This window comes from Histomonas meleagridis, assembly GCF_020186115.1.
Source record: "Histomonas meleagridis strain 2922-C6/04-10x chromosome Unknown contig_4, whole genome shotgun sequence".
Classification (NCBI taxonomy): Eukaryota; Parabasalia; order Tritrichomonadida; family Dientamoebidae; genus Histomonas; species Histomonas meleagridis.
In genome coordinates this window covers 908,604-936,141 of record NW_027150883.1, presented here as the reverse complement: position 1 = coordinate 936,141, position 27,538 = coordinate 908,604, and the positions used below count along the sequence as shown (strand labels likewise).

General features: G+C 26.0%; 8 protein-coding genes across 8 annotated transcripts; 3 read left to right on the top strand and 5 right to left on the bottom strand.

The window, feature by feature from the left end:
• Positions 1–5,808: 5,808 nt before the first annotated feature.
• Positions 5,809–6,411, bottom strand: GO595_006023 (S-adenosyl-L-methionine-dependent methyltransferase; the record flags this gene model as incomplete). Its single annotated transcript, XM_067919331.1, has 1 exon — positions 5,809–6,411. One exon carries the CDS (start codon positions 6,409–6,411, stop codon positions 5,809–5,811), a length of 603 nt encoding a protein of 200 aa, XP_067774059.1.
• Positions 6,412–6,648: 237 nt separating this feature from the next.
• Positions 6,649–7,605, bottom strand: GO595_006022 (uncharacterized protein; the record flags this gene model as incomplete). The annotated part of the gene is made up of 1 exon (XM_067919329.1): positions 6,649–7,605. One exon carries the CDS (start codon positions 7,603–7,605, stop codon positions 6,649–6,651), a length of 957 nt encoding a protein of 318 aa, XP_067774058.1.
• Positions 7,606–8,769: 1,164 nt separating this feature from the next.
• Positions 8,770–9,285, top strand: GO595_006021 (Actin-related protein 2/3 complex subunit 4; the record flags this gene model as incomplete). Its single annotated transcript, XM_067919328.1, has 1 exon — positions 8,770–9,285. The coding sequence occupies one exon, from the start codon at positions 8,770–8,772 to the stop codon at positions 9,283–9,285; it is 516 nt and encodes a 171-aa protein (XP_067774057.1).
• Positions 9,286–9,392: 107 nt separating this feature from the next.
• On the top strand, positions 9,393–9,764 carry GO595_006020 (tctex1 domain-containing protein 1; the record flags this gene model as incomplete). The annotated part of the gene is made up of 1 exon (XM_067919327.1): positions 9,393–9,764. One exon carries the CDS (start codon positions 9,393–9,395, stop codon positions 9,762–9,764), a length of 372 nt encoding a protein of 123 aa, XP_067774056.1.
• A 1,898-nt stretch (positions 9,765–11,662) lies between these two features.
• GO595_006019 (SNF2 family N-terminal domain containing protein) lies at positions 11,663–15,661 on the bottom strand (the record flags this gene model as incomplete). The annotated part of the gene is made up of 1 exon (XM_067919326.1): positions 11,663–15,661. One exon carries the CDS (start codon positions 15,659–15,661, stop codon positions 11,663–11,665), a length of 3,999 nt encoding a protein of 1,332 aa, XP_067774055.1.
• Positions 15,662–24,033: 8,372 nt separating this feature from the next.
• On the bottom strand, positions 24,034–24,645 carry GO595_006018 (Ras family protein; the record flags this gene model as incomplete). Its single annotated transcript, XM_067919325.1, has 1 exon — positions 24,034–24,645. One exon carries the CDS (start codon positions 24,643–24,645, stop codon positions 24,034–24,036), a length of 612 nt encoding a protein of 203 aa, XP_067774054.1.
• Positions 24,646–25,205: 560 nt separating this feature from the next.
• On the top strand, positions 25,206–26,726 carry GO595_006017 (protein disulfide isomerase; the record flags this gene model as incomplete). Its single annotated transcript, XM_067919324.1, has 1 exon — positions 25,206–26,726. The coding sequence occupies one exon, from the start codon at positions 25,206–25,208 to the stop codon at positions 26,724–26,726; it is 1,521 nt and encodes a 506-aa protein (XP_067774053.1).
• A 183-nt stretch (positions 26,727–26,909) lies between these two features.
• Positions 26,910–27,209, bottom strand: GO595_006016 (uncharacterized protein; the record flags this gene model as incomplete). Its single annotated transcript, XM_067919323.1, has 1 exon — positions 26,910–27,209. One exon carries the CDS (start codon positions 27,207–27,209, stop codon positions 26,910–26,912), a length of 300 nt encoding a protein of 99 aa, XP_067774052.1.
• Between the last annotated feature and the right edge of the window lie 329 nt (positions 27,210–27,538).

The following is a 27,538-nucleotide window of genomic DNA, read 5'->3' as shown; positions in this document are numbered from 1 at the left end:
TAAATCTTTGATTTCCATGAAAATGAATTTCAAATGGCATTTTACTAAAATAGATGCATGGCATGAAATCGACAACAATAACTTTGCTTCTTGTACTAATTAGCACCTTGTTTTATTTTATCTTCTTTTTTGAGTGATGTGAGAACTTCTTCCAATTTAACATTTCCTTTTTCCAAATTGTAATTGTCTTCTTCAACTTGATCAAGTTTAATTCTGATATCAACAATTTTTTTTGTATATTTTAAACAATTTCTTCGAATTGATCAAGTGTTTCGTCATGCAATAAAAATTTATGGTTCTTATTTCTTTTTGATTCTTGATGTTTTGTTGATTTAATTTTGGTATTTGTGAAAATATTTTCTTTTGTTTATTTCGTCTTGGAGAATTTTGTTCAGTATTTTCGTAATTAGTTCGGTGTCTGTGTGTAATTTATTATAAATCTATCATAAAACCAGATAAAGAATAATTTTGTTTCGTGAGCTGAAATATAACATTTAATTTTATCTCAATATTTTATGAATTCCGTATATGAACATTCCGTTATAAAATAAGAGACATAATTTGAATATTTTAAGAATATATTTCGCTTTTATATTAATGTTTTATTGTTTTCATTAAATAATTATTGAATATTTAACTGTGCTCACATTGTGATTTTCTTGATTTTTCTCGAATTAAATCCACTATTTCTGTGTAACCCTTTTTAGATGCTATCTTAAGAGCTGTTTCAAATAATTTAAATTATTTCTAAATATCATATTAAAATTTCAAATTATTAAAATAAATATTAATTAAAACAAATAAATATTTTTAGCTTCAATATCAATTCCTTCTTGTTCAAGAAGTAATTTAACTACTTCTATATGACCATATTCACATGCATACATAAGTGCTGTTTTATATATTTTACAACATAAAAATATAAAAATAATTATCAAATAAAGTATATAAATAAGTTTAGCATTAATATCAATTCCCTTTTGTTCAAGAAGTAATTTGACCATTTTTGTATCACCTTTTTTAGATGCTTCCATAAGCGTTGTGCAAAATAATTTAAAGAAATTCCAAAAATTTTATTAAAACATCCAGTTATTGAAATAAATTCTAAATAAAACAAATAAATATTTTTAACATTAATATCAATTCCTTCTTGTTCAAGAAGTAATTTAATTGTTTCTATTTGACCATTTTCTGATGCCCAAATAAGTGCTGTTCTAAATAATTTAAAGAAATTCCAAAAATTTTATTAAAACATCCAGTTATTGAAATAAATTCTAAATAAAACAAATAAATATTTTTAACATTAATATCAATTCCTTCTTGTTCAAGAAGTAATTTAATTGTTTCTATTTGACCATTTTCTGATGCCCAAATAAGTGCTGTATCAAATAATTCAAAGAAATTCCAAAAATTTTATTAAAACATCCAGTTATTGAAATAAATTTTAAATAAAGCAAATAAATATTTTTAACATTAATATCAATTCCCTTTTGTTTAAGAAGTAATTTAACTGTTTCTATTTGACCATAATAAGATGCATACATAAGTGCTGTATCAAATATTTTAAATAATTTCCAAATATTATTTTGAAATATAAAATTATTAAAATAAATATCAAACAATACAAATAAATATTTTTAGCATTAATATCAATTCCTTCTTGTTCAAGAAGTAATTTAACAATTTATATATGACCATTTAAAGCAGCAAAAATAAATGCTGTTTCAAATATTTTAAATGATTTCCAAATATTATTTTGAAATATTAAATTATTAAAATAAATTTCAAATAAAACAAATAAATATTTTTAACATTAATATCAATTCCTTCTTGTTTAAGAAGTATTTTAACTATTTCTGTATAACCTTTTGAAGATGCTAAAATAAGTGCTGTTTGAAATAATTTAAATATTTTCCAAATATTATTTTGAAATATAAAATTATTAAAATAAATATCAAATAAAGCAAATAAATATCTTTAGCATTAATATCAATTCCTTCTTGTTCAAGAAGTAATTTAACGATTTCTATTTTACCATTTTCTGATGCCCATATAAGTGCTGTTTCAAATATTTTAAATGATTTCCAAATATTATTTTGAAATATTAATATATCAAAATAAATATCAAATAAAATAAATAAATATCTTTAGCATTAATATCAATTCCTTCTTGTTTCAACATATATTCAACAAGTTCGTTATTCAATGATATTGCAGAGTTGACCAATATATCATGCGGAATTGAATGTTCTTTAAGAAAATATTCAACTAAAAAAATATTTCCAATATTTGCTGCTTCATTAATAATATCATTATTGATTTTCATTCCTTCTTTAAGTAAAAATGAAATTATTTCATAATTATGATGTAAAATGCAAAGCTTTCCTAATTCTTCTAAATTATTAATTTCTTTTAATGTATTATCATAAAAATAATGAAAGATATCATTTCGATGGAATTGAATTGCTGTTTCATAAACACCTTCAAATGTTGAATTATTTTGGTCACATAAATGAATAATTTCTTTATTTTCACCTGCAATTGTATATTTGCCTGTGTTTTCTACTTTTGCACCATTCATAAGTAAATATTTGAAACATTTAACTGATCCAAAAAAATGCTGCATAATCAATTAATGAAACATTTTTTTGATTAATAAATGAACATTTTTCATAAAGTGATGGTTTAATTGTTTGTTTAAAATCAAAATTTGTTTGTGATGATATTTCTTGAAGTTTCTCTATTTCATCATTTCGAATTATTTTCCCAATTTTATTCGGGTTTACTCCTTCTCTAATTAATTGCTTATGTAATTCCCAATCATTCTTTGAAAGTTCTTCATATTGTTCGTTAATTTTATCGATGAACCTATATTTTTCTTTTTTTAAAATATTCTTTTTGATTTCATATTTAAATTTTTGATTATATTTAATCATTTGTTGAATTTCTTCATTGGTCATATAATGTACAAAATATGAAATCTTTTTATGTTCCAACAGTACATTTTTTTGGATAAAATTATGTTCAACCATTTCATTGAGAAGAAAATATGCATCTTGTGTATGTCCATCAAAAAGCAGAAACTTAGTAAATATTTCAAATATTTTGTTTTTAATTTGTTTTGTTTCTTCAAATTGTTCAATTTCTTCTAAAAATTTAATATATATATCAAAATCTTTCTGTCTTGCTATCAATACAGAAAATATTATTTGACTAATTATTAAATTAAAAGATAATGGATGCTCATCATCAAATTTTTTGATTATGAAACTTGAAGATTCTGTGATATTTTCTCGATTCAATTCAAATATTATTTTGCTAATTAGTAGTAGTGTTTCCAATTTATCAGGAAATCCATCATTTTCATTTCTTGAAAGCTCTTTTTCCATCAGAAAGAAATGATTAAAAATTTGAATAAAAATGCACTTTTTGAAAATAATGCGACTTTTTGATATAAATAAACCGCCAATGTGAAATGAGCGGTTAGAAACTTCCCTTTCCTGAACGGTTTATATCGTATTTCCGATCGAAATCATTTACTGTTCTATGCAAAAATGAATCAAGATTTACCACAAATATGTTTATTACAATATAGAGTTAATTTCATGAATGTATAAATCAATCCATAGAATATTAAGGAAAAGCAAATAATTATTATGTTCAATCATTTCGACAAAATATAGAAGAAGCAAAAGAGACTCATGAAGTTTCAATAGAATTAATTATGATTAAATCATTATGAAATTAAAAATAGCTAAAGATAAGAAAAAAAACATTAATCAAATCAACAAATTTTCTATCATTAAAAATAGGATACTTATGAAGGAACGTATGTAAAAAATGAAACACTACAGGAATTTGGAAAATATCTTGTTCCTTTATTGAGATATGTTAGTTAAAACTAAAAAATGTCATTAACGTACAACATGCCGATGATAATGAATGAAAACGCCATTTTCACGAGAATCTAGAACAGGCGAAAAAAAATTTGGCCCCACAGATTTCTTATCTAATTTAAATCGATAATCTACATACCATACATATCTATAGAATAGTAGCATAACGTTAATCAAAATTTATTATTCCATTATTTTCTATTGTTTATAAACCGATATAAATTATCTTGAAATATTATAGTTAATTAAAATCTTAGATAATAAAAACATCTTCATCATTTTTTATATTTATTATATGTTCAAAATCATTTCTTTTAAATTTAAGCGCAATATATGTAGTCATCAAAAGTGTTTTCGAATTTACGATTAATAATATATTGATTCAAATCATATAAAGATATCAACATACTTCTATAAATTTTTTTTTTTTTTTTTTCCTTAAAAAATAAGTGAATATCTATCTATAGATATCCATAAAAATCTCTATGTAAAATGAAAATCAATCATTAGTTAAATTACACATGTAATATTATATAATCTTTATAAAAGTTATTAATAAAAGAAAAAATGTGTTTATTAAAAAAAATTGATTTTTCTTTAATTTTTCCCAAAAAAAGTTTGTTGCAATCACTGTTCTATGTATTATCTTAAAAGTGTCTCAAAAGCTATTTAAGGCTTGAACCGTTATAATTGCAATTCTCACAATGCTGAACCTTGATTCTTCACAACTAAGAGCATTGAAACTCAGATTTACCCAATCATTCACAGATGGAAGACAAATTGTTCATCACCTCCCAAATGGTTTATATGTTTTGACGCTTGATCCAAACTTTGCGAAAACAATTTCTTCAATAATGTTATTTAATGCACAAATTGGCAGTGAAATACAAAGAAACACTGTCTATTGCCAAACTGATAAAGGTGATCTTTTGCTTCCTCTTGATGGAGCAATCATTGATTTAAATGAAGAAATCACAGAATCCATACCATTATTTGTTAATGGCCTAACATCATCTTTTACTGTGATTCTAAAGCCTGCTAAAGATTGCGAACCCCTTTCAGATTCTTTTTATAGTTTGTTTTAAACTCTAATTAGTGTTTAGTAAACTTTTCATATTTACAGTTTTAAAGTTCAAATGTACACATGCATGTTTAATGTAAATATTGATGGCCTTTATTTATTTTAGTTTTGAAATAATTTTTCGGAAATTGATCAAATTTGAAATGAACGAACACTTATTGCATATATTAAATATTTCCTAAATTTTGATCAAAGTTTGGCTAAGCTATTGGTTCGTTCTAGAAAAACCATCAGTTATTTTCATTATCATTTTGCTGAACAAGCTTTAGTTGAAGTATTCAATATAATTCTTATGGAGTTCCCAATAATTCTTTAGTAGTTCTTCATAATGATCTTCTCCTTTTTATTTCTTATGTATCATAAGGCAAAATATATAAATGCTTTGGAAAGTTTAAACCAATTAATTTTCTTCACACAGTTTACTAGTGTAAGGTGATGCAAAATGAGATTTAAGAAGAAATTTTTTTGACTCAATCACATGATTATTCTCAAAGTTAAATTTACTTTTAAATTTTTTTTTTCTTCATTATTTTCAAAACTTTTGAGAAACTTTTTATGTACATTAGTTGATGGAATGACTATGAAAATAACTGATGGTTTTTCCTAATGAAATTAAAATTTTTGACAAAGAAAAACTTCAAGATACATTATCACAAATCGTCTTATTTCCTTCTTTATAAGATAATATAATTTTCATCAACTTCTTCATGATTAAGTACTCTTAATTCTAACGATAAATCGATTTAATTTGCCCGTAAATAATTTAGAGTATTTTAATAGTAGTGAAATAAGTTCTCAAAGAAAGAGTTTAACAAAAACATGTTTCACAATTCACTGTGGTTTTCGGAGCTTGTAAACATGATAGTACGAGTGCGGCGCGATTTCTCGGTCTAAAAGATCAAACCCTTCGAATATCCATGGGTGGTCTTTCGATGGGTTAAAATATTCGAGTCTATCTTGGGCTTGACCAAATGACACAATGTAGGCCATACAGCCAGGTTTAAGGACTCGCATGTATTCTTGACACGCAGTGAAAAGTTGTGTCTCTGCATCATCGCCACATGTAAGTGCATCAAGGGTTCCTTTATCAAAGACAATATCAAATGTATTATCAGGAAACCCCATATTTTTTATGTCCATCACCTTCCAGGTCATTTGATCAAGGTCAGAAAATCTTCTTTTCATTTGTTCAATACATACAGGTGAAAAGTCAATGTTATCTATATGAATAAAACCATCTCTATACATATCAGCGCTGATTGCAGAATTCCCACATCCAGGAATTAAAATGTGTGCATCATGGGAAAAATGTTTATTTATATATGGACTCAGTTCTTTGTAGTCTTCAAGCCACTCAAAAATTGTATCCTTTTCTGCATATTTTGAGTCCCAATATTCTTGGCTTGAATAATCATTCGACTTAACTTTATTCATGACTTGAAATGTGATGTTAAATGATCAACCACATTAAATAACCGTATGTAAACATTTTAATTTTTTTACAACAGAAAAAAATTTTTTTTTCTTCAAAAAAGTATTGAAGCAACAAAAAAAAATTAAATTAGATGGGAAATATCCGAAAATCTTTATAAAACATGATTTATTTTAATATAATTCCATGCGCAAAAATTTGTGTTGAATAACAATTTGTTTGTAAAACATAACAATTCATTATATGTTTGTCTGTTTCAGACACCACTGCAAAAAAGACGAATGCGAAGGTGGCTCTGGTAAAGTTGTTGATGTAACCGATGTTGGTTGATTCACAACATCAAATTCATGCTTTGGCGTAGGCTTTGGAAGACATATCATAGATATCGATTGACTGTTTTTCTGGAATTTCCTCATTGCTTGTCGCACAAAAATCTCATCTTCAAATTGTCTTTCTTCTTGAGCCTTGAGAACACGAAGAGCTTCAGCCCTTTGTCTCTGGATCTCTTTAAGTTCCTTTCTGAGTCGCTTTAAGTAATCATTGTCGTTTAATTGTTTTCTTATCTTATTCGCACTTCGATGAGCAGTTGAAGCAGATTGACGTAAATGACAGTGGTCTGGTGGAAACTCACGATACGATACTGCAGAGTTATATTGTTTATCTTTTTCGCGCCAATGTTCATATAAGGCAGATATTACTGCATATGCTGGTGCAGGTTCTGACACTAAAGAGAGAACCTGAGGAAGTTTTGGATCATCATATACTCCATCTTTAACAATACTTTCGATAATATTGAAGATGTATTCAAGATCTTTAACACTAATTTTAAGAAATTTATGGTTCTTGTTGAATTCTTCAATCCACAGAAGGTCTGATTTATCAGCGTTATATGTCGGAGGCTCAAAATAATCTTTATCAAAATTAAAACAACGATCGGGGGCTTCAAAGAAAACACCAGAGCTTAAAAAAACATTTGGCCCTTCAACATTTTTGATATCTGGAACAGGGACATCTTCTTTTTCTTTGGATGAGACAACACGAAGAATATCTTTTTCATTCTTTTCAGAAGCATCAATTTGACTTAAAAGAAAATCTGTGTTATCTTCTCTGATGTTTTCAAATGTGTCCATAATAACAACAGGCAGTGCTTTTTTGATTGAAACTGGGAAATTAGAGGAAACTTGACTTTCTCCCATCTTGGGTTTTGACTACTTTATTTAATAATAACCGTTTTCTAAATTAACGTCCACTTCCATGAAAAAGTTAAAATGCGGTTGATGCGTCATCAAAACAGAAAAAAAAATCATACATTGATATAGTTCTTTATACGGTTCTATGTTCGCCCAAAAATTGAAAACTTCCTTAAACTAATGACTTTTCAACAGATAAATTAAAAAAAGTTCGAATAAATATTTATAATTGTTGTATCAGCAAAATTATTTTAAAACCACTCTTGTTAATTACAAAAGGCTTTTTATTAAAATGAACACTAAATTAAACAAATAAATATTTTTGGCATTTATGCAAATAAAATTGCATTTCTAAATGTTATAACATTCGTTGATGATTTGGCATTTACAAATTGTTTTTCTTTTTACTTTAGTTAGTTACCAAAAATTAAATAATCGGTGAGAGTGTATTTGATAAAATGGAAATAGAGTATTCGAATTTTTATTTAGTAGAATGTATATTTCCAGATTTAACTGAAGCAGTTGATTATGTATTTTCTTCATGTGCATCAATTACAAAATTAACAATTTGTGGAAAATATTTCTTTCAATAACAAAAAGTGAAAATTTTGGTATGGGAAATTTAGAAAATGCATATGATTACTTATTTTCAAATCAGATGATGAAAACATTAAAAATTCCAAATTGTAAAGCTGGTGAATGGATATTTGCTTCAGATAACTCCTGTTGCATTACTTCATTTCATTATTGACGATAAGATGATCCATTATCTCGTAATGATCCTGATTATGAAATCCAGAATCTGTTATATCTCCGAATTATGATTATTGTAATATGCGTCCCATTACATATTTACATATTCATTTATCAGTTGTGTTTTTAGTTAATCCACATTTAGAAAGCGGTGACACTACTTTCGTTGAGGGTACTTCTAACGAAGAAGAAAAATCAATAAAAGTAATAATTTTTTTTTTTTTTTAGCTCTTAATGATTTCCAAAGGTTTGCATGCAAGTTTCAGTCGATAAAAATTTTTATGTTTTCACCTCTTTACAAGTTTTTTTAATAATGATTTTTCACGTGCAGTGTTATGTCCTAATTTATCATAAAATTTTGTTTTTACAATTTCAAAACCAATACAAATGGTCATTTAATCAAAATAATTATTTTAAATGACTAAAAGTCATCAGCCATATTTAAATGCGATTCGTCGTTCATTATATTCATCACTTTGTCTACGTAATTTTGCATCACAAGATGTAGAAAGACATAATAAACCTGAAATTGAAACGCTAACGAAATCGTCGCAAGAAATCATTGGGCATCCAATAATGGTTGCCAGATCCGAAATTGAATGCGTTTACATCGAAACAGCTATTAATAGTGTTCGAATTTCTGTTAAAGTTCAACAACTTGATGAAGTTGATACACTTTTGGCAAAAATGTTCATGAGATTCTTATGTCAGAGAGCTGACCAATTTAGGATTCTCCGTCGCAAGCCCATCAAAGGCTATGATATTTCGTTTTTAATAACGAATATTCATGTTGAGCAAATGATCTTATTAAAATTAATTGATTTTATCATGATATTCCTTCAAGATGTAGATAAGGAAATATCCGACATGAAGGTCACATTAAATAAGAGAGCACGTAAATGTGCAGAGGAATTCCTTAAAGTTTTGGTTTAAACCCTTTTGCTTTATGTATCGTTTTAAAAATTCACTGAGTCTGTTCGTCGTTATGTCTGTGTACGTTATTTATTCTAAACAAACTGAGTGAAATCCAACAAAATAAAATGAGTCAACAAGTTATGATGGAAAACTCATATCAATTACCATCAGGTACATTTCCAGTGTCAGTTGTTAAGACAAAAACAAAAGAAATTCTTGAAGAAAAATTTCCAAAAGAAACATATAAATATGATCCAAAACAATCACCAATAGATCTAAAAGAAGTTACTGACAAAATATTAAAAGAGCTCAAAAGTTATATACCAGCTCGTTATAAATATTCTGTACATGTTACATTAAGTGAAAAGATGGGCCAATCTTTCTTCCAGGGATCAATGTGTTTATGGGATCCAGAGCATGACAACTATGCAACAGTTTCTGTTGAAGGTTCAACTTATCTTGTTGTTGCAGTTATTTTTGGCGCTCTTCTTGAATAAATATATTAAAAAAATTCATATTCATTTTTCACAAAACAGTTTCACACTCAAAATGTAATTGTCCATTACATAACATCCCTAATTTTGTAAACGAAAAATTTTCATTTTGCTTTTTTTTTTTTCATTTTTTTTGAGACATTATTTTTAAACGGTCATTTACCAACGAAAACAAAGAAGAAGGAAGACAAACTCTTAACTCCAGATGAGAAGACATACTTAATAAAGCTTTATTTCAAAAACGATTGGACAGTGAAGGAAAATGTAATTCGAACCATCTATAAATATGAATCACAAAAAACATCTTTTGAATTATTTGAAAGAGCCGTAAGCAATCTATACAATGTTTTAAGCAAAAAGGGGCTAAATGAGGAGTCTGTAATTCAGAATTTTAAGTCAAAGATCGAAGATACACAACAACACATTGATGATACTATTGATTACACTCCTATTTACATTGCAATCTGTCTTATCCCAAAGAAACAAATCTTAAATTTTTGGAGCAAAGTATTTCTAGATCCCAATAATGAGAACAAAATTCTTGAAAATAATGTTGAAAGCCTAATCAAAGCAATTGAAAATCTACAGAAGCTAAACAACGAAATGGAGCTTCACAACCACATAATTCTCTGTTATCTCTCACGCTTTATTTATTTCATATCTCAAAGCCTTATCACCTTAATCAATTTCTACGATGATTATCTTTTACCACTAATGAATGGTGTATGTGGTCTTTGTCAATCATGCGTTTCGTGTCATTGCGGAAGCGATGATTGCATCGAAATGTTGAAGTGCTTTAACGGTTTCTATTCAAATTTGATAAAACAAATTTTCCAAAATCCTTTACACAGGCGTAGGCGTCTTTTTGATGACTTTCTCAATGACCAATATCGAAAAGGGAACCGTGTTCTTCAAGAACTTAATCATGAACTTATGACAATTATTCCTAAATGTAAAAATAATCCAGGAAAAATGGAGATCGCACATTCTGTTTTTCTCACATTTCGTAACACATATTATATTAATGATTATATGAATTATCTCATTGTGGAACTTTTGGAATGTTTGAATTATCCATTTAATTGTCCACATTTCAACTTTTATTTTGATCAATTTAATAACATATTTAATGATTCTTTCATTATGCTTCTTGTTAGTGACAGCCACAATCAAGAAATCGAACTCTTAGTGAAATTCATTTTTGAAATGAGAAGTGATCCAATGTTTGAAGACAAATTTAATATGTTAATAACCAACCGCGACATCCAAGAAGCTATAGGCATTAAGCTTCGTAATTATATGAAAGAAGAAGCTATAAAAGAAGGCGATGATGCATTGTTAGATCAAATCACATCAATTACATTGAGTTATAAAACTCCAATCAATATCGAAAGGACCATTAATAGAGCGTATAACAATAAAGCACTTGAAGCAGTATTTGCAAATGGTTTTAAATCAGTGATCGATGAAATGAATGAACACTTAAACTACCTAACCAATAGTACATCGGAATTAGAAAGTGCATTGGATGATATTGAACCAATGCCCTACTCCCAAAACAGGGACAATGAATTGTTTTGTTTTATTTGACAAACCTTGTCAATTCGCATCTATCGTCAATTTCCACTTTTTCATGAAATGTTTTATAAATAAATAAATAATAAATTTTTACCCAAAATTTATTTATGCTTTGTTACGTTTACAAAATTTTGCAAAGAGATCTGAATGCTATGTCATATATGTGAGAGTCAATCCAAGCACGGACAGAAATCGGAATCTTAATAAACATCATATTGAGTTCTTTGACTTGTTTTGATTGTTTTGAATTGAAAAAGTAGCGCTATAAAAATTTTAAAAGTGACATGAGTATATATATAATATTTAAATCATAAAAAATTTATTTAGATATGTTCTATCTTTTTATTATGGAACAATGCTCTATCGAAAGAAGGCATAATTATTTCGAAATTTGGAGTTTTCTCGTCATCTTCTTCTTCATTATTTTCGACGTTTTCTTCTTCCAAACAATTTTCCTTCATTCCTCCCAACACTCTCATTACAGTTGGGTTATTTAATCCGAATAACTTTATACCAGTTTCGAATTCATCTTTTGATTTATTATCTTTAAACTTCAAAACTTTCATAATTTTCTTTGCTATTCCATCGATTGAATCAGCTTCGACTTCTATTTTATTTTTCTTATCATCAGCGTTAATTATTACCTTAAAAATCGGGTAATCACCGCCATCCAAAATTTCACATCTATACCATATTAAAGTATTATCACTTTTTCCTACGTACATTCGATCACATTGATAACCCGGCGGGAAATCGAATTTTTCGAATGAGAAATTCGGATTTAATTTAATATCTCCATAAGATATAATCAAAAGTCGTGTTGTAGGTCTTGAAACATAAATATTCACTTTCGATTTTTTCTTTTTGGTTAATGTTTGTTTTGTTTGTAACTCTTTAAATCGTTCATTAACATATTTTATTACTGTTAACGCTCGATTTATACGTGATCTTTCTCGATAGATATAACTTAATGTACCAACTTCTTGTTTCGGTCGATTAAATTTTGAATTTGTTCCACGTTTTTCAGCTTTCGCATGTTTTTCGACAAGAGAAACAGCTATACGTGGAATATGTTTACGAAAAGGTAAATGTGGATCAATGATAAATGTCGAAATTATTGATAATCCATATTGACCTAATGCACGTATTAATGCTTCATCTTCTTCATGGCCCCACCAATTCGGTAATTGTTTATTATGTGGAACATTTTTAATTAATGCCCAATGTTTGGGTGTAGCTTCGATTAAGAAATCATAAATTACTTCCATTTCTCGAATTGATTGATAAGCCTTTTTTAATTGTCGATAAGTAATTACTTCGGAAAAGTTATTTAAACTTTGATAACCTTTAAAGTCAACTAAGTCATCAAGTGCAAATTCTGTTGTTGAATATTCATTTTGAAGATAACTTAATAAATCTTCAATTGTGTTTTGTATTGTAGATAAAACAACACAAGTTAAATTCGATAATAATTTAATTCGTTCAAAATCATAATTCGAAATATCAATTTTCGGTAATCCATAAGAAGTAATTGTTTGGATTAAATATTCAAATTCATGTTCATATAAAAATTCACGTGCTAATAACTTTTTATGTGATTTCTTCCAAATTTTCGGCACAGCAAATTTTAATTTATTTTCAGTAATAATATATTTCGGTATGAAATATTTCTCAGTATTAAATTGTTTTTCTATTTCTTCATAAAGTTTTTGTACACGTCTTTCAATCGCTGATCTTTTTAAAGGTTTAGTTTCACTTAAACCTAAAATAGGATCATTAATAATTTGTATTAAATCTTTCCATCCATAATTATATACACCTAACATTAATGCATATTCATATTCTGGACTTTCCCATATTGGAAATATTGAAGGCCATTCTTCAATATTACCTTGAATGAAATATAAAACTCTTTCTAATCGTAAGAAAAATGCAACTCGTTCCATTATTTCATCTGCTCTTTCTTCAACGATAAATGCTGTTTCTCCATATTCTTTAACTGGATCTTCTATTTCAATTGCAATTAAATTTTTGATACTTTCACGAATTACATGTCGTAATATAATATATGAATTTTTATCATTACATTCATGGACTGATAACGCTATCCGTAATATAATTTTTGAATATTTTTCATGATCTTCATCAAGATTAACTAACCCATGATTAATCATCTTATTAATGATTTTCTTGATTTTAATTCTTTTATCAATTTCAAAATTATTTACATGATTTTGCCGACATTTTCGTACCTTTAAATCATCTTCTTCATCTAAACTTTCTAAACTTTGTGATTCCGGTAATACTTTCGACCAAAAATCAGGCGCATTAACATCAATATCATCTTCATCTACATTAAATGAAGCTTTAGCAAATACTGAACCACCTCCAGCTACAATATCTTCTTTATAAACTGTAGCTCTTTTCGTCAATATTTGTTCGATATCAGCTGAACAAAAATTATCTAATTCAGTATCATCATCATTAAATATTCCATATGCACCTTCACGTAACATTTTTTCAATTTCAGCTGCTTTCATAGGCTTTTCTCTAAAGTCTCCTCCATCTAATACTACATGATCTAAACCTAATTTTTTCGAAGCACGTTCAAACATTTGACTTTCATAAGTACCTCTCGTAATTAATCGATAAACTTTTACAACTGATTTTTGTCCAATTCGATGACATCTTGCTTGAGCTTGAATATCATTTTGAGGGTTCCAATCACTATCATAAATGATAACTATATTAGCAGCTGTTAAATTAATACCAATACCACCTGCTTTAGTTGATAATAAAAAAATAAATCGATCAGGATCTTCATTAAATCTATTGATAGCTGATTCTCGATCATTTTGACTAATTGATCCATCAATTCTTTCATATGTATAATGTTTCATATTTAAATAATCTTCAATGATATCTAATATTCGTACCATTTGTGAAAAGATTAATACTTTATGTCCATCAGATTTAAGTTTTGGTAATAATTTATCAATTAATATCATTTTACCTGCTGAATCAACTATAGCCTTTTGTCGAATTTCAGTTCGTGACAATAATTCTAAATCAGGATTATTACCGATCATATCAGTAATTACACCTTCTTCTGCATCACGTATTAAAAATGGATGATTACAAACTTTCCGTAATTGCATCATTAAGTTTAATAAAGAAGGTAATTGTTTTGTTTTAATAATTTGTTGTAATAAAAGTTCCGCATTTTCATGTAAAAATGCTCGATATAATTTCTTTTGTATTCGTGTTAATTCTACTTGAATTATAGTTTCTTCTTTAGGTAAAATAGCTTTTTCAACATCCCCTTTTTTACGTCGTAACATTATATTACCAATCATTTTTTGTATTTCTTCTACTTGATTTGAATCTTCCATATTCCCATAACATTTCATAAAACCTTTTAAGTCATCGAATTTTTCCGGATTTAAGAAATGTAATAATGACCATAACTCTGTCATATCGTTTTGTAATGGTGTCCCTGTTAATAATGTACAATGTTCGAATTTTAATTGTTTCATTAATAAATATATTTTAGATTTATAATTCTTAAGTTTATGTCCTTCATCTGCAATTAAATATCTCCATTCAATACTTTGTAATAATTTGTTTTCAGAACGAAATATATCATAATTTGTTATCATTACATCAAACGCTACACGATTAGGATTAATAGTACCTCGTTCATCAAATGATTGTATTTCATATTCATAAATCATTTTTCGTGATTCTTCATCCCCATGAAAGATTATACAATTTAAATTAGTCCATCGTTCAAATTCTAATTTCCAATGTGGTAATGTTGATAATGGTGCAAGAACTAAAAATGGACCTGTAATATTTTCTGATGTTGCTAAATAATTTAACATACAAACTAATTGAGCTGTTTTCCCTAAACCCATTTCATCAGCTAAAATTGAATTACGACGATTATACCAACAAAAACGTAACCAATTTAATCCTTCAATTTGATAACTACGTAATGTAGTTCCAACTTTGGAGTTAACGGGCTCCGTGATTTCTGTGTAATTTGTGGGAGGAGGACGTTTAAATTTTGATGGAATTAATTTTGGATTACTATGTTGTAAACGGCTGAAATATTCATCAATTTTGGTTTTATCTTTGATATCTTTCTCAAGCTCCCATGTACATTGAGAATAATCTAATGACTTCCATTTGACTAAGTATTCAACTTGACCTGGCCTATCACAGGCATCATTAATAATTCGATCGATTTCATACCAATCAGAATTAACAATGGTCTCATCATATGAAACAAGTGATGGAATAGAAAGAGAATGTGACATAGTACATCGACTTGTACGAATATTAAATCGACGTAATGCAGATTCTCCTCCTATAAGTTGTAAAATATCCGTTTCTGTAAGCCACTTACAATGCATATATGATTTTTCTTGGAATTTAACATAATATAATGTTTCTTCATCTTTTGCATTTTTTGAATCAAAATCTTCTTTAATTCCTAGTATATTTTGTACAATATCTGGTTCTTCCACATATTCTTCTTCCTCTTCTTCAACAATTTCTTCTTCTTCTTCTACGTTTTCATTGATTTCTTCTTCGACGTCCTCATCAGATAATTCAGGATCAGCACTATTTTCATTTTTATAATATTTAGTTTTTCGGTGTGCTTTTTTTTTATATCTTCTTTTTTTTGGTTCATATTCGTCGTCATCATCTATATGATCGTAATCATAAAATACTGATTTTTTGATTCTTCCATATCTTGTGGTATAAAATTCATCTTCATTTTCATTTTTCCATCTTTTGCGTAATCCTTTATTTTTCTTTTTTTTCTGATAATTACGTATTTTACTACCATCATCTGGGCTTTTTAATGCTTGAGTCCATAAGCTTTTAAACCCATAGTCTATCTTTTTTATGTTTCTTCTTCCTCTTTCTTTAGCTAACATTCTATATGCTCAGCCAATATAAATATAAACCATTCAAATTTGGACAGAAACGTTTACTAATTCTCCTTTTGGCGGTCTTACTAACCTCACAAAGAACGTTAAAATCCGTGACTTTCATCGTAAGTGAAGTTATATTTTATATTAAATCTTCTAAAACAGGAATAAAATGAACCATTCCATCTTTTCTAACAGCAAGAATAGAGTTAATATCATTTGAATAATATAAAGATATGATTTCTGAGTTACATCTAAACAAAGGATTATTAAAATTAAAATCTAAATAAAAAGCTTCGAATAAAAGCAATTTACCATTTTCATTTGATATAACTAAATAATCAAATCCTTTATTCGATGAGAAACAATACCAAGAACTAATGAAAGAAGTTTCTTTTCCTCTAATTAATTTACCATTAATAGTATGAATAAATATTTTATACGAAAGATTTCCTGAAATATTTTTCACACAATAACTAATAATAAATCCCCACGATTTTGAAATCAAAATCTTTTCAGGTTTATAATTATTTTCAAGTGAAATAATATTCACTTTGATACCATTTAATAAGGAACATATTACAATTTTACCAGATATTGTACCACATATAACTATACCAAAATCAAATGATATATCACAACAACAAATTGGATCACCATAAAATGGAATAATGAAATTATTTTTAGAATTATTATTAATATTTAAAGTAGAATCATCTGAAACTGCAACGAAAATATCGTTTAAAGTTGAAATATAAGAAATGTTTGATAAGTTTGGATACATAATTGAAAAATTATTATTAGTTTCTGATAATTGTATAATTTTTCCTATATCTAATAACCCAATAATTGTATTATTAATTGAACCTAACATTAAAATGTTTTTATTTAACTTAATTTTATATTCTTCGAAAATTCGTTCTTTCGTTAATCTATAAATAATTAAATAAAAATTATTTGTAATAATAATTAAACGTGAGTTATTAATGAAATAAGTTGATTTTATGTTTTCTTGACTTAATTTTATTACTAAATTTGATTTTTTAATCGAATTTCTCTTTGTTATTCGTTTAGGATGTGGTTCATTAAATAATTTTATTGGGATTTGTCCAATGTGTGTCATTGCTGCTTCGATTTCAGCTCTTCTTAAAGGGTCTTTTAAGTTTTCTTTAGTCCAAATCGATTCATATAAATCAGGCAAATATACATTATTTGCTTTCCATGCTTCTTCACCTGTTTGTTTATAACCCCAAATTAAATCGATCCAATTATTAATGTTCTCCGATACGTAATCACTTTCTAAAGCTTTTCTGTTTTGATATATGAAATCAATTGATGAATTAGCCCATTTTGGTAATATTACGTCATTAATTTTATTATTATTAATGGAGCCTAAATCGAAATTATTATCATTAGTTAAAAACTCTGATTGATAATAAAACTCTGGTGGTAATTCTCTATAATCATTAATATTATGTGTGACTAAATAATATGTATCTTCTATAGATATAAATAATCGAGTTGGATGATCGAATTTACCACTTTGTATCATTATATGTAATGATGTAAATGGTTCAATACGTAAAAACCATAGATATACTGATAATGGACAGATAATATATGAACCATAAAGATAAGGTTCAAATTGATCTCCAATTTCTTTTAATCTTGTCTTTAATTCAAGTAATCTTTCTTCTGTTAATGCACCTATAGGTTTAGTTAAATCTCTATATGTCATCGGATTTAATAAATTTAATTCATCACTTTGGAAGTCAGTAATTACCCATGGAAATATTGGATATTGTGATGAATCTTTAAATGATCGACCACTACAAATATTAAGACGTAACAAATATTCGAATGTAGAAATTTCATGTTTTAACCATTGTTCTGTATAAGGTAAAGAATTAAAGAAATTAATTCCTTCGATTTGTTGGACTAAATGATTATTAATATTTGTGAATGTAATAATTTTCTTAATTATATCTAAGTTATAATATTTAATGAAGTTTATTAAATATGTAATTCCATTTTTAGTATATATCTCAATTCCTGTTTTATGTTGGAATTTCCTTCGTAAATATATATACGTAATTTGTTTTATTGGTATAACTATAGTTTTTTTAGTTGTATTTATAATTATATGTATTGATTTATTATATAATATAAAAGTTGCTAATAAAGTTTTTGTGATTTTTATTAATTCACATTCATAAGACATTAATTGTTTACTTTTAGTTTCGATTAATGAATTATTATTATTGTTAATTTGTAATTCATTTTTAATTGTAGAAAGTTCTAATATTTCGGGAGGTGCAAATTTTTGATATTCTTCTTGAAGCTTTTTTTGATATTCATTTAATAATTGTAATGCTGTCTTAGAACTTCCTGAATCACGTGAGAATGAAGCTTGCATATGATTATTAAATTTATGGTTTTGTTTCATCTTAAAAGGACATAAATTTAAACATAATGTAAAGTCTCGTTTCCATTTAATATCATTTTGTGATTTATTTAATGACCATGGAGCGCCATTAGTATTTACATTATTCCAAAGTCTTTGCCATAATTTATTACTTTTTTCTAATCGAATATTTATCGAATTTATGATATCGATTATTGATTCATTAAAATGGAAATTATATTTTAATAATTTATTTCCAAGTTTTGATAAAAATTCCGATTTATTATGTTTGAATTTTATTATTTCATTAAAGTTATTAATAATATGTTGATTAATATTAAAATGAAATATTTGGATTTTGTTATAATTAATTTCTTTATTAAAATCATAAAGTTTAATATAATTATTTAATGTATCATTAACTAAAAGCATTTTATAATGTAAAAATAAAAATTCATTTAAATGTTCTTCAATTTCATTATTAGTAAATTTCATTTCAGTTATATAATTTATTATAAAATTTGGTATTTCTTTATAAGCAAAACCTGAAACTATTAATGAAATTCGAATAGTTTCAAAATTCCGTAAAAATTTTAATGAAATTTCTAAAATATATTTAATAATATTTATATCTTTCCATTTATAATCATCTGTAAATCTAAAATTATATTTAAAAATTTCATTATTTGTATTAATGTTTTCATTACTATAAAAAATCGAATTATTATATAATTTTATTAATGTTGAAAAATCGTTATTAAAAAATATATAATCTTTAAAAAGTATTAAAAAATTCGAAACATTTTCCGAAAAATTTTTATTTTTATTATTTTCATCATTCGTTATAATTGAATAAATTGTTTTTATAAATAATTTTTTATGTTTATCACTTTTAATTTTATATAATTGACAACAAACTTCAATAGTATTATAAATATTTAACCAAATTTTATTTGAACATTTAATTAAAAAATGGAAAATAATTTTTGAATTTTCTTTTTTATCTTTAATTGCTTGTTTTATTGAATAATAACACCATTTATTATTAACAATATAATCATTTTTCGGATTAATTTCATTATATATTTCCAAATTATTTAATTTATAACTTAAATAAGTACAAATATAAAATATTTTTGATGATTGAATTTTAAGTATTTTATATAAACCTTTAAATAATTTCATTGTAATTTTTCGTTGTTTTAATATTTCTAAAATGAATTCGAATTGTTGTGTTAATTCTAATTTAAACTTAGAATTAACATATATATCAATTAAAGTAGAAAATATTGTTATAATAATATCATCAGAATCAATAATAATTAAATTATAAATTTTAGTAAATATTTCACAATTTATATTAACTAATGGAATATTTTGATTCCATGCAATTGAAGATATGAAAAACAATATTTCAAGTTTTTGTTTTTCATCTTCTAAAGTTAAAACATTATAAACTAAATAATCGAAGTCATTTGAATCGAATTTAATTTCGGACAAATTTGTTAAAATTTGAAATAAAATTTTTCGACATTCGAAAATATTTAAATTCATATTTCGAATTCTATTTGAGTTAATATCACCTTTAATATTATTATTATTAATTGGATTATACCAATAATAAATTCTCATTATATCCAAAATACTTTTAAAAGGTATTAACTCTAAAAACAATGAATGATATATCGGAAATATAATTTTTAACCAATGATTTAATATCTTTAAATGTTCATCATTATCACAAACAATCCATAATTCAGGATTTATTAATATTTCTACAAAAAGATCTTTTTGTGCTTCTTCATTTACTAACGATTTAAATATTTTATAAAACGATTTATATAATTTATATGAAATTTGTTTATATGTTGATGAATATAATAAATATGAAATAATCGAAAAGCCTTTTATATTAACAAACACTGATTGTTCAATTTCTCCAACTAAAAACAATGTTTTAAAGACTTTAACAATATTAATGATATTAAATTCCGTATTTTCTTTACCTGATTTTAATGGTAAATCAATTTGTGCAAATAATGGAATTAATATTTCGATTTTAAATAATAATAATAAAATATCAGTAAAATTATGTGTTTCAGTACTTAATAATATTTTCGATGAAATCGATTTTAAGTTTTCGGCATTATAATAAAAGATTGGTGAATATTGTTTACGTGTACTACGTGGCCCTAGTTGATATAAATAATTACTTTGTTGTTTAGTTAATTTAGAATATAATCCGAAATTAGCAATTCGACTTTGAATGTCTTTACTTCCACCAATTTTCATATGTACTAAACCTGTTAAAGTATTTATTATTAATTCACAAGAATAATATAATTTAGAGTTAATATATAAATTAAATTTTTTATCATTATAATTAATAAATATAAAAGACCATTGTTTTAATGGTATTTTTACTTTAGTTGGTGTTATATTAACATAAAATTCAAATTCTTTCACAGAAAATGAAAATATTTTTTCTTTATTCGATGTATATATTGAAATTATATTTGTTTCTGTTTTATCTTCAAAATAACACCAAAAAATAAATGAAAATTTATCAAAAATTTCAATTTCATGAACATGTTCAATGTTTAAAGGTATACTTAAATAAGGAGAATTAAATGAGTTTTTAAAGATATTTCGTAATGGGTTTAATAACAAATGATGAATTTTAGATATATATCTATTTTCTATAGGTATAAATAATGATATATAACGTTGAACAACTATCGGTGATGAAATATATGAAGAAATGATCGATACAATTTCTAAAGCTTTTGGTATTTTAGTTATATCATTTTCTCTATTTTCAAAAATATAATCTAAAAGGAATATATCAAATTCATTTATATGACATTCATAACAATTATGATTCGAATTTTTACAAAGTTTATATATGAAATCTAAAATATCAATTTCATTATTATTAATAAATAATTTAAATAATAAATTTATCGTTTCGCCATTTTTAATTTCAAACATTTTCGTATAATCTGATAAAAATTCACCTGATAATAAATCACATAATATATAAAACTCATTTTTCCCAAATGATTTAATTTTCTTCATTGGAGTTTCTAATGCTAAAATACATGATTTAGATAAATTCGGAATTTTAACATATAATTTGATAGTTTCTATTAATAATTCATAAGAATTATTATCATTTTCATTAAAATATTTTAATTGTTCTTTAAGTGATTTACATATATTATTAAAATAATTCGGAAATTCAATCGAATATTTCAACGTTTTAATGATATCAGTCATTAATTTAAAATATTTCGTATGTTTTAATGATGGCGTAATTTGTATAATTGTTTGATCAATAGAAAACAAAAAATTTTCCGAAATGTTTTTTTCTTTAATATAATTTTTGATTTTCTTTAATACAAATTTTCGTATTTTTTCTTCATATAACAATGAAAGAAAAAATGGTAAAAAAATCGCATCTTCTAAAAACAATTTTAATATTTTATATTCTTTAAAACATAAATTTAATAAACGAAATAAAGAAATTCGACTTTTCTCAATTAGATCAATTGATATTGTTGGTTGAAAGTTTTCATTTTGAAGTTGTAATGCAACTAAACGAATATTTCTTATAAAATTTTTTGGGTTTTCATATAAAACATTATTAAACTTATCAATATTTAATATTAACATTTCAATAATATCGATGAATAAATTTGGATATTTAATTATATTTAATATTAATTCATTTAAACTTTGTGGTGATATTAAAAGAATACCTAAAACACTATAATATCTAAGTGTAATAAGTTCATTAATATAATCTTTCGATGTATTATTATATATAGTAATGAAAGGATTAAATAAATTATTCGGAATTAATAAGTTTTCGATTTTAATATTATTCGATAAATTACACCATAATATAACTAAGAACCCAAAATATTCATTTTGATGTTTCGATTTCGATTTTGCATTAATAAAACGTACAAATGAATCTAAAAATAACTTCGCAAATGTTTCATTATTACATATCGTTTCGGAAATCATAATTATAATATTTTTTATGTTTTTCGAACAGATTAATGTTTCATTAACATTATTTAATATATTAATATTATCTTCAAATAAATTAATTTTAATATTAAATCCATTTTGAAACGTTTGCGTCTCTTGGAAATGAAATCGACATTCTGGATTAGAAAAAGGTTTAAATGTTTCGATATTTTTTGTTTCTTCGGGTAAAAGAAAATGTTTCCCATTTAATGATATTTCTCGAATGAGTTTCGATGGAAGTGTTTGGAAAAATGAATTTAAAATCGTTTCATCAAGATATGGAATCATTTGTTCTAATAATAAAAATGATTTCTTATCGAACTCAAGTAATTTGGGTTGTAATGATTCAAAGATAAAATCAATGACGTTTTGACTTAAAATTTTATTTCGTGAATTAAATAATAATAAAATTAATGAATAATATTCTTTGAGATTTAATTCTGAATCATTCGATTTAGTGACTAAATCAAAGAAAATGGGTAAATATATAATGGTGTTTGAGTCAACTGATGAGTTCTGTAGAAAATAATCTGAAAATGGTGTTAATAATGTCGAAAATAAATTACTCGAAAAATTTTCTTGGATAATTCGAAAAATATCACAAAATGCTAAATTGATAACGTTTTGATATTCGTGATTGGAAAAAATTGAAAACATTTGGAATAATGGAATTACTTCATCAATAATTTTAACTTCTTCAAAGCGTATTAAAAATGCTATATATTGTTGTAAGAGATAAAATCCAATAAAATGATGTATTATATTATCGCTTAAATCAACATTTTTTAAATGATTAAGAGATTGTTTGTCATAAACAAATTTATATGGTAAATGAGAGGTAAGTTTAGTAATAGAATTTGACTCTGCTTCTTCAATTTCTTGAAAATATTCTTTCTTAAAAATTACATAATTTAAATTTTTAAGTTCTGGATATGGATTTAAATGTAACATTATTTCGTTCATTTTAAACTTTAATTTACACGATAATATTGAAAGTAAGATTTCTTTTTGATCCAATTTTTTCGCAATCATCGAATGGATGATTAGGGGTGCCTCAAATATTTTACATAAATTATCCACGTTTGAACTTGTTGTAACAAGTTTCAAATCATAAATGCAAGAAGTTCATGTGAAACTTGTCTTAATAAAATATTATCAAACATTACAGAACTAAAAATAAACATTATTAATTAAAATTTCATTTAATGCAAAAATATCAATTCTAACACAAAAAAATTAGAAAAACTACTACAAGTGTTTTTGGATTTAATACAAAAATTAGATTTAAATATCATGTTCATGTATTTATTTAACAACAAGATTTCTTTGTTTCTTCGGCACTATCGTTGTTACTAACTTTAGTGGCTGTGTTGTATGGCTCAATATTGATTTCGCCAGTTGACATAAGGTTATAGATTTTTTCTGTTAATTTCATGAATGCTTCCTTAATGTTCTTATTGTTGAGAGCAGATGTCTCCATATAACATAAAATTTGATTCTCTTCAGCAAACTTTTCTGCTTCTTCGTTTGATACTTCTCTTATTGATTGAAAATCACTTTTGTTTCCGATAAGCATAACTTGGCAATTCGGATCGGCTTCTTTTCTTGCTGTCTTGAGCCAGAATGGTATTTTCTCAAATGAATGTCTTGATGTAATGTCAAAAACAAGGATTATTCCTAATGAATTTCGGAAATAATTTCTTATAATGTTGAAGTACCTTTCTTGACCAGCAGTATCCCATATGATTATATGGAATGGTTCATTTTGAACTGTTGTATCAAAATTAACGTAATCAACACCAATTGTTGGAGTAACCTCTGGGTCGTAATCATCCCTTACAAGCCGATTGATTATGCTCGTTTTCCCTACGCCTGCATTCCCTATTACAATGAATTTTACAAGCTGAGCTTGCGCATTCATATGAACTGTTTTTGCGGTTTACGATGAGGAAAATCTTCTTTTCCTCATTCAAAAAGTTCTGAAAAGTGTCATTTAGCTCATAAAAGTGTCGGATGCCAAAAAGATTGAAATACATGAATAAAAAATGATTTTCACTGTTTAATCAATCTTTTTGTAAAAACATGCAATACATAGATAATCTTACTGGGGATATTAGGGATTCAATAACAAAAATGTTAACATATGATAAATATTACTTCGAAGTAATAGTTATTCTAATGTTAACATTATTATATCTTTTTCCAAAAGAAACAAGGATTTAATTTGGTAAAAAAATGATAATCTGTAATGTCATTGGTTATAGATCTTATAATCTTATAACATTATAGGTGATACACAGATGTTTGAGCAAGCATTGATTTTTCTTGTTCATAGGTCAGCTATTGCAATGTAGCATTCGCATGGACAATCAGGTGTGCTGTATAAAATAATTTAAATAAATTTATTTCATTTGTTTTCCTGAAAAAACTCGATTCATAAATATTTGAATGAATTTTGATCGGATTTGAGGTTTTACCAGAATGCTTCTGTTTCTTTTTTCTTTTTCTCTATCAATTTTTGTTCCTTATGAAAATACAGCCATACCAGCAGTAATGCAATTAAATGAAATTACGTTTTCTGATTTTAAGCCTAAGCGAGAAGTTTTAATTTCCATGATAATTCCAGATAATTCATTTGATGAGACACAAATGTTTCTTCTTACTTTTGCCAAAGTTGCTTCCTTTTTTTCACGAATTGCAGAGTTTGCATATTTTAAATTAAATGAAGCTCAATCAATCATGGCTGCCATACCAGTTCAAGCGCCAGCTCTTGTACTTTTCTTCAATGGGCGTCTTGCATTTTCATGTCCTTTTCCATCCACGGAGAAAGAACTTATTTTTCTCATCAGTTCTTGGTTAGATCCCAACAACAAAGTTACCGAAACCACTGAAGAACTTTATAATCTCCTTGGGAATGTTAAACTATCACTTATTTGCGAACCACGGAATGGAGCTCAAGCCTCATTTTTAGTCACTCGCACATTGCCATATATTGACAGTTGTAATGTTATATTATCATCACGGAAAGTAATGGATGAAGTTGGTCTTAATGGCTCTGATTATGGTTTATTCCGTCTCAAAGATATGACCATATTACCCATTGGTCATACCACGACATCATTATATAATTCATCACGTCCATATTATAGTCATATTGACTCTAATACTATGAAAACCCGAAATGAAATATTTGGTGTTTATATTGATGAACAATATAATGAAACAATACATAATAAACTTTATGAAATCGGTGAAAATAACAAAGAGTTTATGATCGGTGTCCTTGAAGCTAAAGATATAAAATATGTTAAAGATGTTGTACGAAAAGGAAATATAACAATTCCAACGTTTATAGTGTTTTCATATATTAATGGGTTTTATTATCCAACAAATGAAACATTTAACATAGCAGACAATGATTTCACTATTAAAGTTAATGAATACTTACACAAAATCAAAAACAATGAAATTAAAAGAAAATATTATTCGGAAAAAATACCGAAAAAACAAGAATATGAATATGTGACTAAAATCGTTGGTAAAACATATTCCGATTTCTTAAATGATAATGAGAATGATGTCGCTGTGTTATATTATGATCCACAAAACCATAAAAAACATCTTTTAGAGTTTATAGAAGCAGCGAAAATTATTTATAACGGTAAAAATAATATAAAATTGGGTTATATCAACGTTAGAGATAACTCATCGCCTGTTCCATTTCCATATGTAGTGAATTCGCCGCATTTGGAATTGTTCCCATTGTTAAACAAAACTAATTCCGAGCCAATGTTCGAAACTCCATCTAAAAAATCGTATTTGCGATTCATTAAAAAACATATGTCGTTGCCGAACTCGATAGATGTCGAGCCAATAACGAAAAATGAGGCGCAAATTGAATTGTTCGCATTCTCGATGAGAACACAGAAATTGCCTCAAAGACAAAGGGAAAAGGCAAAAATTTATTTGGAGTCTTTAGAAGAACTTGTTAAAGAAAAGTGAAAAAATTAATAAAATTAAAATGTTTTTAATCTTTGTTTTATGTTTTGCTTATGGTAATGCATTTTTTCATTTAACAAAAGTTTGGATCCTTTGAGGTTTCTAGATTGATCAAAAAAAAGTTGAAAGTAAATTACCATGTTTAACGAAATAAAAAAATCAAAATGATAAAAATTTAAAAATGCATTACCACTGAACAGGCTCAAAAAGGGATTGAGGTTCTAGTTCGATTTCTGTGTCAAACCATGGCTCATCATCGATTTCATAATGATACCCTTCATATGGCTTTGGCTGAGGTGCAAAAAATATTTTTTCAGGGGGAGGATGTTCTGTAGTTGTTGGCTGAGAATAAGATCCGAAATCTCGATTAGTGATATCTCCAAAAGCTTGACGTGGAGCTAATGGGTTCTGTTTTACACCAAATCTGGATTGGATGTTTGTGTTTTCTTGCTTTTTTTGGTTCCCAAATAGAGCATAGGATGACATCTGCAAAAAATTTAAACGGAAAATGAAATCAAAACCAAAAATTTTGCGGTTATATTAACGTCTTGGGAATAAACGATGCCGACAGTTTAGTGACCGTTAATTTGGCTTAAGCCGTGATATCAAGTAAAATTCTTACTCTATGATTTTTAAATTTTGAGGCAAGGGGTGAAATACAATCAAAATTTTTCCGATTATCAAATGTAAATTTTTTGCGATTTTTTCTGTTTTTCTCAAACACAATTAAAAAACATCAATATTTTTAATTATAAAAATTATCATTGTTAGCAATCAAAATGAATTATAAATATGTGTTTATATTGATGAGATTT